Raw genomic sequence first — 15,080 nt, 5'->3', positions numbered from 1 at the left:
TGCTATAGTATTGAAAACTACTTTTCCTGGTAGGAGATGAAAACACTTGATCAGGAGGTTCGATTTTGGGATGTCTATGCTGGATTAGCATCTATGGTTAAAAATATGCTGACTTCGCTTCGGGCCGTTACAGAGTTGCAGAATCCTGCAGTCAGAACAAGGCACTGGCAGGAATTAATGAATGCAACAGGGGTGAGTCAACAGGTTTATAACAGTCTGTAGAATGTGAGTTTTTTTACTTCCTAAAAGCCGGCTTAATTTTTATTCCTTAAGCAATCTGAGCCTGTATTTTACTCTGATAGGTCAGCTTTGTCATGGATGCAGACACTACCTTGGGGGACTTGTTAGCTCTGCAGCTGTACAGGGTAGAAGAGGAAGTAAAAAACGTAGTGGATAAAGCAGTAAAGGAAATGGCAATAGAAAAGGTGAAACAAATATCTTTGTTTCTTTTATCAACAAATGTTTTTGGCAGTAGCGTACATTCTCAAGAGTGGGAAAACTTATTTTTCAGATGCTGGCAGAGATTAGTCAAATATGGAATGTAATGGAGCTTTCATATGAAACACACTACAGTACAGGAGCTCCATTACTCAAATCTGATGAGAATCTTATTGAAACGCTGGAAGATAATCAGGTGCTGATTTACCAGTTAACTTATTTATGAGAAAAAAAGATGCATTTAGAAACGTGTGTGTAAAAGGCATTGCAATGTCCAATCAGCCATAATCGTATAGGATGGCAAAGCAGGCTCAATAGGCCTACTCCTGTTCCTATGTTCCTAACTAGATTCATTCTTTCTTTGTTCTATATAACTTTTAAATTGTTTTAGCCACAGATTTGGGGCGTATTTCAAATATCTCCCAGAGCCTAGTTAAAAGCAACTTTATATGGGAATTTACCGGTATAATTGCTACTGGTATGTTTACTAAAAAAAAATATTAGTTTTACTGCCAAACCTAATGCTATTTATTATGTTGATTCTGAGTTGTATGATTATGTTTGTGCTTAAACTTAATTTGGTGAGGTGAACTGGTAGTACCTTTTTAACAATCATGTATTTTATGATTGTAAAATGAAAATATATTCCAGAATGTAATTGATTTATTATTCAAGGCAGGTAAAGTGTTTTATTTTTTAAAAGAACTGGGATTTTAAGAAGTTGAATGATGTAAGAAAGGTCTTTATAATATTAGCTCCAGGCCATAAACATTCAATGCTTTCAATTATTGGATATAAAAGTGTATTTTTGCTTTTCGATAGTAAATATTCTGAACAGCCACCGGCACCAAATGACATTATCCATGTTGTTGTGATTATATAAAGGTCTGGAACACTTCAATAAAGGCAAATTAAAAAAAAAAAGAGATTATGTTAAAGTAGTTAAATTTGCTCTGTTCCTGAAGGTCGGGTTTTCTTCCAGTATATTAAATTAATAGTACATTTCAATTGATAGCCAACTGAGAATTCATGTTCAGTTGAGGTTTTTCTGAAATGTGCAATTGTACTGCCATTCTCCTGCTATTACATAAGAAATCTAAGGTCACACCTTACAAATCTATGGGAATTCTATTGGCAACTGAATTACTGAATGAGGATAATCCAACAGATCCACTTTGATTTCAAAAGGCACTTGTCAGATTTCTCATGTGATGGCAGAATAGCTAACAGATTTTTAGATTGATTGAGAGTGGCGATGCATCAGATGTTGTTAAATGAAAAATGTTGTGCATGGGGGAAAACTACCCAGTGATGTTTTGCAGGAGTCTCTGCAGCTACCTTGGTACCTGCAGTGTTGCAAAATCTATGCAATTCTATGGTGAGTTGAGTCAGTTTTGATTTAATATGATTGATGCACTATCAATTATGACGAGACGAGAGTAGAATGTAATCGAGGCTTTATTACACAGAGATGTGTGGCCTCCGACAGCAGCTTACGAAATGGCTGCTGTTCAGAGAGCACACACCTTTATACTCCGCCTCCTGGGCGGAGCCAGCAGGCAGGGATCAACCCCCGTACCTGTAGTACAGGGGCCTTACCACAATACCCATATCGACAATATATTACAACAGTGGTGACTACCACATTCACCCCCTGTTAAAAATGAGTCCAGCGGGGGTGGTGGAAAACTATATACATACAGATTGGTTTTTAAATTACAGAGAAGGTTACAAATTTAGACGATCGGGCGCCTTGATCTGTCGTTGAGAGCGCTGCAGTGCTGGTGACGACTCAGGCGTTGGCTTGGTCTTCGGTGACTCCAAAATCCTCTTCATCCCCGGGTGGGAGCAAGGAAAGGATGGAGTGTCCTGGAGAGGGGGCTGCGGTGGGGTGCGCCGGGGGAGGGGAGGGTGGCGCCGGGGCAGCTGGGGGGGTGGTGGGGACCCAGCTGGTGCCAGATCCCTGAGGGAGACTGTGTCTTGGTGGCCGTCGGGGTACACTAGGTAGGTGTACTGCGGGTTCGCATGGAGTAGCTGTACTCTCTCAACGAACGGGTCCGCCTTGTGGAGCCGCACGTGCTTGCGGAGGAGAACGTGTCCTGGAGCTGCCAGCTACGTTGGGAGCGAAACCCCGGAGGTGGACCTCCTGGGGAAGGCAAAGAGACGTTCATGGGGGGTTTCGTTGGTCGCGGTGCACAGGAGCGACCGAATGGAGTGAAGTGCGTCGGGGAGGACCTCCTGCCAGCGGGAGGCCGGGAGCTATCTGGACCATAGGGCCAGCTAGACGGCCCTCCAGACCATCCCATTCTCCCGCTCCATCTGCCCGTTTCCCCGGGGGTTGTAGCTGGTCGTCCTGCTCGAGGCAATGCCCCTGTTGAGCAGGTACTGGCGCAGCTCCTCGCTCATAAATGAGGAACCCGGTCGCTGAGAACATCGGCGGGGAAACCGAACAGAGCGAAGATGGTGTTGAGGGCTTTGGTGACGGTGGCAGACGTCATATCGGGGCATGGGACGGCGAAGGGGAATCGGGAATACTCGTCGACCACATTAAGAAAGTACGTGTTGTGGTCGGTGGAGGGGAGGGGCCCTTTAAAGTCCACGCTGAGGCGTTCAAAGGGGCGGGAGGCCTTCACCAGGCACGCATGGTCTGGCCGGTAGAAGTGCGGTTTGCACTCCGCGCAGACCTGGCAGTCTCTGGTGAAAACCCTGACGTCCTCGATGGAGTAGGGCAGATTGCCGGCCTTAATCAAGTGGTAAAAGCGGGTGACTCCCGGGTGACAGAGATCGTCGTGCAGGGTCCGGAGTTGGTCCACTTGTGCACTGGCACATGTACCTCGGGACAGGGCATCAGGGGGCTCGTTGAGCTTATCGGGGCGATACAAAATCTCGTAATTGTAGGTGGAGAGCTCGATCCTCCACCTCAAGATTTTATCATTTTTGATCTTACCCCGCTGTGTGTTGTTAAACATGAAGGCAACCGACCGTTGGTCAGTGAGGAGAGTGAATCTCCTGTCGGCCAAGTAATGCCTCCAATGTCGCACAGCTTCAAAGATCGCTTGGGCGTCCATTTCGACGGAGTGGTGCCAAATTTCGGAGGCATGGAGGGTGTGGGAAAATAATGCCAAGGGCCTGCCTATCTGGTTGAGGGTGGCGGCCAGAGCGACGTCTGATGCATCGCTCTCGACTTGGAAGGGGAGCGTCCCGTCGACCGTGTGCATCACGGCCTTGGCAATGTCGGCCTTGATACGGTTGAAGGCCTGGTGAGCCTCGGTTGTCAGTGGGAAAGCAGTGGATTGAATGAGTGGGCAGGCCTTGTCTGCATAGTTTGGGACCCACTGGGCGTAATACGAAAAGAACCCCAGGCATCGTTTGAGGGCCTTGGGCCAGTGGGGGAGGGGGAGTTCCATGAGGAGGCGCATGCGATCGGGGTCGGGTCCTAGAACTCCGTTCTGAACCACATAGCCGAGGATGGCTAATCGGTTTGTGCTGAACACACACTTCTCCTTGTTGTAAGTTAGGTTGAGGAGTGTGGTGGTGTGGAGAAATTTGGAAAGGTAAGCGTCGTGGTCCTGCTGGTCATGGCCGCAGATGGTGACATTGTCCAAGTACGGGAAAGTGGCTCGCAGCCTGTACCGGTCAACCATTCGGTCCATCTCCCGTTGGAAGTCCGAGACCCCGTTGGTGACGCCGAAGGGAACCCTAAGGAAATGGTAAAGGCGGCCCCGTCTGCTTCAAACGCAGTGTATGGGCGGTCCGCCTTACGGATGGGGAGCCAGTGGTAGGCAGATTTCAGGTCCACTGTCGAGAAGACCCGGTACTGTGCAATCTGATTGACCATATCAGATATGCGTGGGAGGGTGTACGCGTCGAGCTGCGTGTACCGATTGATGGTCTGACTGTAGTCAACGACCATCCTGTTTTTCTCCCCGATTTTCACCACTACCACTTGGGCTCTCCAGGGGCTGTTGCTGGCCTCGATGATACCTTCCCGCTGCAGCCGCTGGACCTCAGACCTGATGAAGGTGCAGTCCTGGGCGCTGTACCGTCTGCTCCTGGTGGTAACAGGTTTGCAATCTGGGGTGACGTTTGCAAACAGGGAAGGCGGGTCGACCTTAAGGGTCGCGCGGCCGCAAACAATAAGGGGTGGTAGGGGCCCGCCAAATTTCAGGGTTAGGCTCTGGAGGTTGCACTGGAAGTCCAGGCCGAGTAGCAAGGCAGCACAGAGGTTGGGGAGGACGTAGAGCCAGAAGCCGCTGAACTCTACGCCCTGGACGGTGAGGGTGGCGATGCAGTACCCCCGGATCGCTGCGGAGTGGATCCAGAGGCCAGGGAGATTCTTTGGTTTGCGGGATGTACCGCGAGGGAGCAGTGCCTTACCGTATCGGGGTGGATGAAGCTCTCAGTGCTTCCGGAGTCCAGAAGGCAGGATATCTCGTGCCCGTCGACCTTCACCTTTGTCGAAGCGGTCGCCAGATTGTGCGGTCGAGACTGGTCAATCGTGACCGAGGCGAGACGCGGCTGGTCGTCGGCGGTTGCAGGCGATGTGTGGCCCGATGAGGTGCCCGACGGGCAGGGGCCCTGAGGCGGGTAAGATGGCGGTGCCCACGGGCCGCATGTGTCCTGGGGCAGGCAAGATGGCGGCGCCCTCGGGCCGCACGTGTCCTGGGGCAGGCAAGATAGTGGTGCCCATTGGTTCTGAGGCAAGCGAGATGGCGGCGCCCACGGGCTGCACGTGTTGTGAGTGGAGCAAGATGGCGGCGCCCACGGGCCACACGTGGTCTGAGGAGAGGAAGATGGCGGCACCCACTGGCCGCACGTGGGGGGTGCCGGGACAATAGCGGCGATTGAGCGGGCCTGGCACACTGCAGCGAAATGTCCCTTCTTGCCACAGGCCTTGCAGAGCGCGCTCCGCGCCGGGCAGCGCTGCCGGGGGTGTTTTGTCTGTCCGCAGAGGTAGCACTTGAGGCCCCCGGGGTTGGTTGGCTGCCGCGCGGCGTAGGCGTGGGGTTGGCTGAGGGCGGTCGCTGATGGGGTCTACGATGCACAGGGGGGGCGGGGGGGTGCCGTGCGGTCGGGGGCATAAGCCTGTACGTTGCGTGAGGCAACCGTGAGCGAGAGCGCTAGTTTCTTGGTTGCCGCGAGGTCAAGCGTGGCCCCTTCTAAGAGGCGCTGGTGGATGTAGTCAGACCCTATGCTGTAACGAACGCGTCTCTCATTAGCAGGTTCGAATGTTCTGTGACCGAAATGGCCTGGCAGTCACAGTCTCTCACCAGGGCGAGCAGGGCACGCCAGAAATCTTCCACAGACTCACCGGGAAGTTGGTGCCACGAGGAGAGAAGGTGCCTGGCGTAGATCTTGTTGGTCTGCTGAACGTAATTCTCCTTCAGTAGCGCCATGGCCTCTGCCTAGGTAGGCGCGTCCTGGACAAGGGGAAAAACGTTGGAGCTCAGCCGCGTGTACAGAATCTGGAGCTTCTGTGCTTCTGAGATTGGGTCTGGCGCAGACCCGATGTATGCTTCAAAGCAAGCTAGCCAATGTTGGAAGTCCTTTTTGGCGTTGTCTACTTGAGGATGCAGCTGCAGGCGATCCGGCTTGATGCGGAGGTCCATCTCTGAAAAATCTCTGTGTAATAAATTGATGCACTATCAATTACGACGAGACGAGAGTAGAATGTAATTGAGGCTTTATTACACAGAGGTGTGTGGCCTCCTACAGCAGCTTACGAAATGGCTGCTGTTCGGAGAGCACACACATTTATACTCCGCCTCCTGGGCGGAGCCAGCAGGCAGGGATCTACCCCCATACCTGTCGTACAGGGGTCTTACCGTAAAACCCATATACACAATATAATACAACAGTGGTGACTACCACAATGTGAAATTCCAAATGTAATTACATGAAGGGACAGATCCTCTTCCTACTTCAATAAGCCACTAACTGCTTAAAAATATTAAGCATCATTTATCAGTTTATATTCACAGCCCACAACCTCATGTGCTCAGCACATGATGACATATACTTTCATTTGCAGTTAGCACATATGGATGTCATGGTTCTGTCACAGCTTTACCAATTGTTTGTATTGTGATCATCTGCCAGGTGGCGCCAATACTATTGCAGTTAAAATTTTAAAACTGCTTTATAGATTACTGAAGCTTTTTGCGGAACTCCTAACTTAAACAACAGGCTGTAACTCCTGAGCTCCCCAGCGTTGTATTGTGGCATGAGAGGTGATACACCAAAGATGTGCTTAAGAATCCTCTTTGGAAGTTCCCAGGTAAAGTTTGCATAGCAATTGCCCAGAAATGCAAACTTCCACTGGACAATTGCCTTCAACTGGGAACATCCGCAAATGCAATTTTAATTGCAACATTGGATGGTTCTGACTGGGTTACTCCATTAGTTACCCAGAAAAAGTTAGAAGGATTAAAACTATTTCCAACTTTTGGTAACTATTATACAGGTCCAAATCAACTACCGGGCACAATACCCCCCCTTGCCCGACACGAGGACTGACCACCCACCCCAAGACCCAACATCTGACCTGACCTCCAATTCCTCCAAACCTCTGATTACACCCCCTCGACTTTCAATTCCCCCCTCCATCTCCAATCCCCCCACCCCCCCAAATCCTATCCACTTACATGACAGACTTACCTTCTTCTTGGCCTGTCAAGGACCTTTAAATTTCACCAGAACGTTACCGTACCAGGTTGATGTCAGTTAATGCTGTAAAATAAAGGGGTACAGCCTCTTCACTTCGATTCTCCTGTACTTGCGCTGCAGTGCCTGGATTTAGTCTGGCCTGAGTTGGAAAATTGGGCGAGACAAGCTGGGGAAAAAATTCAGATAAGAACTTGGGCACGGAGTGCCAATCCATTTTGATTGCCACTCCGAGGAAGTTCAGGGCCAACATGTTGAAGATAATAACTGAAGAATTCTTAATGCACATGGCTGTACTTATTACCAAAGCTATATCTCATAGAAAGCAAAGAAAATCTGACCTTTGTGCTCCTTGCTGTGATTGATAGGTTCAGCTGCAAAACATTTTGATGAGTAAGTATGTGGAATATTTCTTGGCGGATGTCAGTAGCTGGCAAAAGAAACTAATGATTAGTGATTTGGTCATCTCTATGTGGATGGAAGTGCAGCGTACATGGGCCCACTTACAGAGTATTTTCACTGGTTCTGAAGACATTAGAAATCAACTTTCTGAAGATGCTGAACGATTTGATGAGATTGATTTGAACTTCAAGGTACTTTCTGATCTAGGCTATTGATAAGCTAACTTTGTTTTAAATTGCTGTCTGCATGCTGATGATGCTCCATGTTGTGTCTCTCTTGGAGATTATCAAGATAATCATTCCATTTTCTATTTTAAAAAAATTACAAAATGAATTCTAGAAAGTGTGCATTTATATGGATGATGCAACCACTGAAACTAATTCGTCAAACACTTACAGAATAGTAGCATAGAATTAATTTATATGGCAGATATTGAAACAACTTTTACTCTTTCCATTTTAGAACCTAATGGCTAAGATTGTTAAAACAAGGAAAGTAATTGAGACAACAAACAATCTGGGATTATTGGAAAAATTAGAAGTGCTTCAACAAAGGTAACAATTACTTATCAACATTTTATCAAAATTCCCTACCATCTAATTAGACTTTTTTTGTATCAGATCATTTAACAATTGTATTTTTAATCATTACTAGCTGTGCTCATTAAAAAAAATCTTGTATCTGTACTCAATTTCTGCCCACATAACACTGGTTCCTGCAGCCACATTTTTGTCATGTGTCGAGTGCTAAATCTTTTCATTATAATTTCTTATGTCCGTATTCATAATGGATTTTGGCTATGTAAACTTTTGCACAATCTGACTCCTGAGTTCCCACAGGTTATTTAAAATATATCTTTTTTTCACCAGCCATTGTTTCTCACAGTTGCTGAGAAAAATTTCAAAAAACATTTTGGGGAATGGATAATGTGTGCTGCCTACTTCTTGAGTGCCAGGTCTGACCCACTGCAGCACGATCTCCATCATGGGTAGGGCAAGGAGACAGGCCCCAAGTTCACCCAGCCTGAACATGGATCAAACCGTGTGCTATTGGCACCACCTGCTTCACCGGCTGACCACCCAACAAAGCCATCTGCAACCCCCCCCCCCCCCCCCCCCGCCCCCAACGAGTTTGAGTTGCTGTAGCAACATACAGTTTTACATACATGTTGGAGCCTGAAACAATAGATAGTGATGGTAGAGGTTCCAGGTTTTTTTCCATCTCATGGCTCCTATATGGAAGGATTTACAAGTTGTGTCTCTATTATGATCCAACCAAACGCCAACAGTGGCTAGGATACTGGACCGAAACCCTAATATTTTATTTTAAGACTGAGCAAAAAGAATGATATGCTCCAGGAGGGATTGCATGAAAAAATAATATTTGGTTAATTTTAAAACACTTTATTGTGAGTCACAAAATTATAGAATCGTAGAATTTACAGTGCAGAAGCAGGCCATTCGGCCCATCGAGCCTTCACCAGCTCTTGGAAAGAGCATCCAACTCAAGCCCACACCTCCGCCCTATCTCCGTAACCCCGTACCCCAATCTAACCTTTTGGACACTAAGGGGCAATTTAGTAGGGCCAATCCACCTAACCTGTACATCTTTGGACTGTGGGAGGAAACCAGAGCACCCGGAGGAAACCCACGCATAAACAGGGAGAAAGTGCAAACTCCACAAGACAGTTACCTGAGGCCGGAATTGAACCCAGGACCCTGGAGCTGTGAGGCACTGTGCTACCATGCCGCCACTTAAACTGGTTTTAAATTCAAACTCAAAACAATCAGCGACAATTATACCTCGACATTACTACTCCAATTCCCATTAAACAACAAGAAAAAAAATATACCACTCTCAAAACAACTTAAACAAAGCGATCCTTGCATCCCAAAACAGACCCTGGCTCTTGTGAGAACCCCATCAGATTATATCTGAATGTCTTCAAATGGCTGCTTATCTGGGTTATTTCAGCCTTTTTCCTTGTCTCCAGCCAAGACTGCTCTGTTTTTAAAAAAATATATATTTTATTACAAACGTATATAAAAAGTTACAACACATAAACAATTCAGGAAACAGGCTTCCCAACAAATGATTGTACAGTTTGTACAAGTTTATCCCCTTTTTCACCCCCCCTGCACGACGAACAACTCCTCAAACACGGTCACAAATAACCCCCACGTTGCCTCAAAACCCTCCACTGAACTCCTTAACTCGTATTTTATCTTTTCCAGCCGAAGGAAATCATATACGGCACCCAGCCAGACCTCTACCCCCCGGTGACGTTGCTGACTGTCACTAAATAAGATCCGTCACTGCTTCTGGGGTCTCAAAGTAATATTCCCAGTCTTCAAACGTCACCCTTAATTTCGCCGGGTAGAGCACCCTAAACCTAATATGCCGCCGATATGAAATGAAATGAAAATTGCTTATTGTCACAAGTAGGCTTCAAATGAAGTTACTGTGAAAAGCCCCTAGTCGCCACATTCCGGCGCCTGTTCGGGGAGGCTGTTACGGGAATTGAACTGTGCTGCTGGCCTGCCTTGGTCTGCTTTCAAAGCCAGCGATTTAGCCCTGTGCTAAACAGCTATAACAGCGCCTTAGCCTTGTTGAACCCTGGACGCCGTTTCGTCAGCTCGGCTCCAATGTCCTGATATAGTTGAACCTTGTTCCCCTCCCATTCACAGTTGCGCTTCTCCCTGGCCCACCGCAAAATCTTCGCTTTCTACACAAATCTATAGAGTCTCACGATCACTGCCCGTGGTGGCTCCTCTTCTCTGGGCTTCTTTCTCAGACACCTGTGCGCTCTGTCCACTTCACGGGCCTTGTCCAGTACCCCCTCTGCCACCAGCCCCACCAGCCTCCTTGACATGTACATCGTGGCATTCACACCTTTCACTCCTTTAGGCAAGCCCACTATCTGCAGGTTCTGCCTTCTCGAACTGTTTTCCTGCTCCTCCACCTTTGCTCTCAATGTCTTGCAAAGGTCTCCCAAGAGCACCACCTCCGTCTCCAATGCCACCACCCGATCACTGTGATTCAACATCACCCTCTCAATCTCTCAGATCTGTGACCCCCTACGCCTCCAAACATTTCTCCACCCTCTCCATCGAGCCGTTCAGGGTGCCATAGCCCCTTCAATAGCTTTCGAATTATCCTCTTGCATCTCTTTCCTTTGCTGGCGAAACTCATCCTTGATGAAAGCCATCAACTGCTCCATCTGGGGCTTTCTGACTTGCACTAACCCTTCCCCCTCCGCCATCCTTCCACTGGATGATGCACCACAGCTCTCCTCCAACTCCCTGGCCAGGAATTTCACCATCTTCTGCAATGTTTGGTAATCAGCGGACGTACCACTCCCGGGGGCAACTACTCCTCCGACCTTCAACTACATCTTTCTGTCGAATTTGCACCCGATATCGGATAAAAAGAGCTCTTTCCTATGCCTTCAAGCAGGAACTGCCCTGTGTGCGACCACTCACACCATGGCTGCCACCGGAGGTCGGCTGCTCTGTTTTTTAACTATTGTCACTTTTAAGCTATCTCACTGGGAAAGAAAACTGCCTCTCTTGTGATTCTTCAAGGATTGCCAGATCAGAGATGACTTCCTTTCAGTGTTCTCCCAAAACACAACCGTCTAATGCTTTCAAAATGACCCTGTGTCTCTCTGAGCTCCACCCACCACTGACCTCATTTCGTCAAGGGAACATAACTGATAGAAGCCGGGAGACCCTGCACCCAGGATCTACCCGGCTCGCAACGCCTTGCGAGATCTAATGTGATCTTGTGAGACATTGCGATGTGGACGGGGTCTGTTTTGGAAAATCTGCACATTAGAGCGAGGCAGCTAGCCTCTCTTGAATATGCAGCTTCCCAAGGCACCAGAGGCATTGGGATCTATCTCCTTCTCCTCGGAGACCTCGGGCGAGCGCCGTTCCGTACTGGTCCCCACAAAAGGGAACCAGACGGAAGGGCACTTGTGGGGGTCTTCCTGGAGATCGGAGGTCCCCAGGTGCTTCCCCCCCCTCCCTCCCCCAGGGGAAACGCAAACCCCCCTCATCGTGAGTTGGGGCTTTGGGGCGGGGGGGGGGGGGGGGGGGTGGGGTGGGGTGTCCGCGTTGCGTTAGGGGCTCCAGAGATTGGTTCACCATTTAATAATGCCGTCCCAATCCACAGTGAGGATTTCTGGTGAGCAGAACTCCTCAGTGCAAAAAACGGGGCTATGTGCAGCCTTCCCCGCTGTGGCCTCCTATCTAACTGGGGGTGCATTTAATAGCAGTGTGTTTCTCAGCACTGAGAGTATTGGGAAACAGACGGCTAAACGAGCTGGCTATTGGACTTTGATCCCATTTGGTTAAATTGCGCCCAGTATCTCTGCAGACAGTCCAGTCTGGCCAGCGAGTACAGTTCCCCAGTGATGAAAATAATTCTAAGTGTGGGCTTGAGCAAGGAGAAACTCCCCAGGGCCCAAAAGTGTGGTTAGATAGCGGTAGTTAACTCGCCGACAGAGCCGGCAAGAAACTCCCAACAAAACCCACCACAAATGACACTTTGAAATATTTCCGTTAGATCGCGCCCAGAGTCATTATGAAATGCAATTTTAAAAAATTTGTATTTTTGCACTATGACTTTCACCAAACCTGTATTATAGAAAACAGCAGTTTGCGTTTGTCTACTGTTTTAAAATACCACCTGCCACTAAGTGGGGAGAAAAAAATGGAGGCAAAAGAACAAACATTAAGCCACAGAGGGTAGAAGGCCATGGGCGTCATTCTCCGCCGGCGGGAGTCTCCGTTTTGCCGGCGCCCGGGGGTTTCCCGACGGCGTGGGGCTGCCCCACAATGGGAAACCCCATTGACCGGCCGGTGTAACGGAGCATCCCGCCGGCGGGTCGGGGCAGAAATGTGGCGCGGCGGGGCGGAGAATTTCGCCCCAGATGACTGAAAGCTTAGTCAAAAATATAGATTTGTGAAGTTTTTGAGATTGGAGATAGATGTTGGTAGCTTTCGGAAAAGAATTTCAGAGTACAGTTGAGGCAGCTGAAGGCTCCACCAAAACCGCTGGGGCATTGGATGGAATCCATGAAAGGTCAGAGTTTAAACATGGGGTAGGTTTTTCCAGCCTCCTGTGGTGTGTTTTCCAATGGAGGAGGCATCTCCCCATTTGCCGCCAGCAGGATCCTCCGGTCCTGCAGATGTGCACGGCGTTTTGCATGGGTGATCCATATTGCTGTTAGGGAACCTGCCACAGAGGGTCACCTTCAGCGGGACCGGAGGATCCTACTAACGGGAAGTGCCGGAAAGTCCCACCCATGGAATTGAGCAAAGAGAATAAGTATTCTGATCCCCATAGAGACTGATAACTTTTAAAAAGAGATTTGAATTTTCAACAGACTGACACAAAGGATTGCACAACAAGATTTTATGTTTTAAGCCTTTACTGTTCCAAATTAAAATCAATAACTAACATTACTTGGGAGGCAAGTAATACTCTAATTTACAGAAAAGACGACTTCCGGTGGCGGCTATAGAGTGATTGGTCACACATTTGTTGGCTCCTACTCAAAGTGGATTTTGTTGGTCCTTCTCCACCCGTATGGGTTTTTTTTTGCGTACAAAAGGGTGTGAGTACCCAGGGAAGGTAATACTCCTAGGTGAGATTGATGTATGGATCAGAGGACAAGGAGCGCCACGAGAAATAGAGAGCAGCTGGAGCAGGGCAGTTTTTGTGGTGCGCCACAGGTTAAGATGGCAGAGGGCAAGGGGGCAGTGCTGCCTGCCCAGTGGTCAACTGAGCAGCTGGTGGAGTTTTTAAACAATAAGTTCCAGCGGCAGAGGAAGGAAGCCTCGGAAGACCTGGCTAAGGTGGTGGATCCGCTCAGAGCAGCGATTGAGAACGTTGGGCAACGGTTGGAAGCTCAGGGCTCGGCGATACAGAAGGTGGAGGAGGCGGTGAGGGAGCATGAGGAGCGGATGGAATTCGGGATGGTGGTGGACAGCCGGAAGAGGCTGAGATAGAAGTTGGAGGACCTGGAGAATTGCTCCAAGCTTTAGAACTTGAGGATAGTCGGGATGTCCAAGGTCATCGAGGGAGGCGAGGCCGGCAAGTATGTGGCAAGGTTGCTGGAGCAGTTGATGGGAGAGGGAGCCTTTGATCGGCCCCTCGAGGTGGATCGGGCGCACAGGGCGCTGAGGAGGAAGCCGCATGTAGGGAACCTGCCAAGGCGATGGTGGTGCGGTTGCGGTTTCTGCAGGAGACGCACCTGAAATTGGGAGATCAGACGAGGCTGAGGAGGGGATGGGTGGGGCAGGTGTTCCACTTGGGACCAGATATAAAAACGTGGGGAGTGACAGTGTTGATCAATAAGGGGGTAGCGTTTGAGGTGCGGAGCACTGAGACCGATCCCGGGGTAGTGGTGGTTAGTGGGATGTTAGGGAATGCCGGTGGTCCTGGTAGAACGCTTATGCCCCGAATTGGGATGATGTGGGTTTTATGAGGCGGATGTTGGGGAGATGTGCACCGGTTAATTCATTGGGGGGGTTTCAATACCGTCCTGGACCCGAGCCTCGACCTGTCAAGCCCGAAGTTGTTGATATGGTCGGCAATGTCTAGGTAGCTGAGGGGGTTCATGAAACGCATGGGAGGGAACGGACCCGCGGACGTTTTGAGGCTGAGGGCGAAGGAGTTTTTATACTTCTCCTATGTGCATTGGGTGTATTCCCAGATTGACTTTTTCGTAATGGACAAGGCATTGCTGGCGCGGATGGTTGACTCTGGGTATTCGGTGATCGTGGTCTCTGACCACCCACTACATTGGGTGGATTTGCGGGTGGTTCAGGGGGTGGCCCAACAGCTGCAGTGGCAGTTTGATGTGGGGCTGTTGGCAGATGAGGGTGTGTGTAAGCAGGTGGGGGCTGCCATACGGGTTTATGTGGAGGTGAATGATACAAGGGATGTCACGCTGTGGGATGCACTTGAGGCTGTAGTTAGCGGGAAATTTATTTTGATTCGGGTGCAAGGGAGAGGGAGGAGCAGGAGGAGAGAGCAAGGCTGGTCGATGAGATTTTGAGGGTGGATAGGAGATACTCGGTGGTGCCAGAGGAGGGGTTGTTGAAGGAGAGACCGGCTCCAGATGGAGTTTGGGTTAGTGTCTACGGGGAAGGTGGCGGGGAGGTTGCGGAGGGCCAAGGGGGCAGTTTACGAGCATGGGGAGAAGGTGAGTAGGATGTTGACCCATCAGTTGAGACAGCAGGCAGCGGCAAGGGAGATCGGTAGAGTGAAGCACAAGACGGGTAAGGTGGTGTTGGATCTGGATCAGGTCAATGGGGTATTTGAGGCCTTTAAAAGGAGACTCTTATGTGTCGGAGCCCCTGAGGGGGGAAGAAGGGATGAGGAGGTTCCTGGATCGGTTGGAGTTTCCCAGTGTGGAGGAGGGGTGGGGTCAGGGCCTGGAAGCCCCAATTCCACTGCGGGAGATGATGGATAGCATGGGGAGATGCAGGCGGGGAAGGCACTGGGTCCGGATGGGTTCCCAGTCGAGTTTTATAAAACATTTGGGGCTGAACTAGGACCACTGC

The 15,080-nt window shown here is 49.4% G+C and overlaps 1 protein-coding gene across 1 annotated transcript in view; it reads left to right on the top strand.

Moving 5' to 3' along the window:
* The window catches only part of dnah9l (dynein, axonemal, heavy polypeptide 9 like), a 1,249,478-nt gene that overhangs the window by 305,818 nt on the left and 928,580 nt on the right, over positions 1-15,080 (top strand). Inside the window, exons 21-25 of the mRNA XM_072476205.1 lie at positions 34-192; positions 303-425; positions 512-634; positions 7,470-7,694; positions 7,966-8,057. Coding sequence (XP_072332306.1) covers positions 34-192; positions 303-425; positions 512-634; positions 7,470-7,694; positions 7,966-8,057 — 722 coding nt within the window. The remainder of the gene's footprint in view (positions 1-33; positions 193-302; positions 426-511; positions 635-7,469; positions 7,695-7,965; positions 8,058-15,080) is intronic.

Source organism: Scyliorhinus torazame, chromosome 2 (genome assembly GCF_047496885.1).
Source record: "Scyliorhinus torazame isolate Kashiwa2021f chromosome 2, sScyTor2.1, whole genome shotgun sequence".
In the NCBI taxonomy this organism is placed as follows: Eukaryota; Metazoa; Chordata; class Chondrichthyes; order Carcharhiniformes; family Scyliorhinidae; genus Scyliorhinus; species Scyliorhinus torazame.
This window is presented reverse-complemented; position numbering and strand designations above follow the sequence as displayed.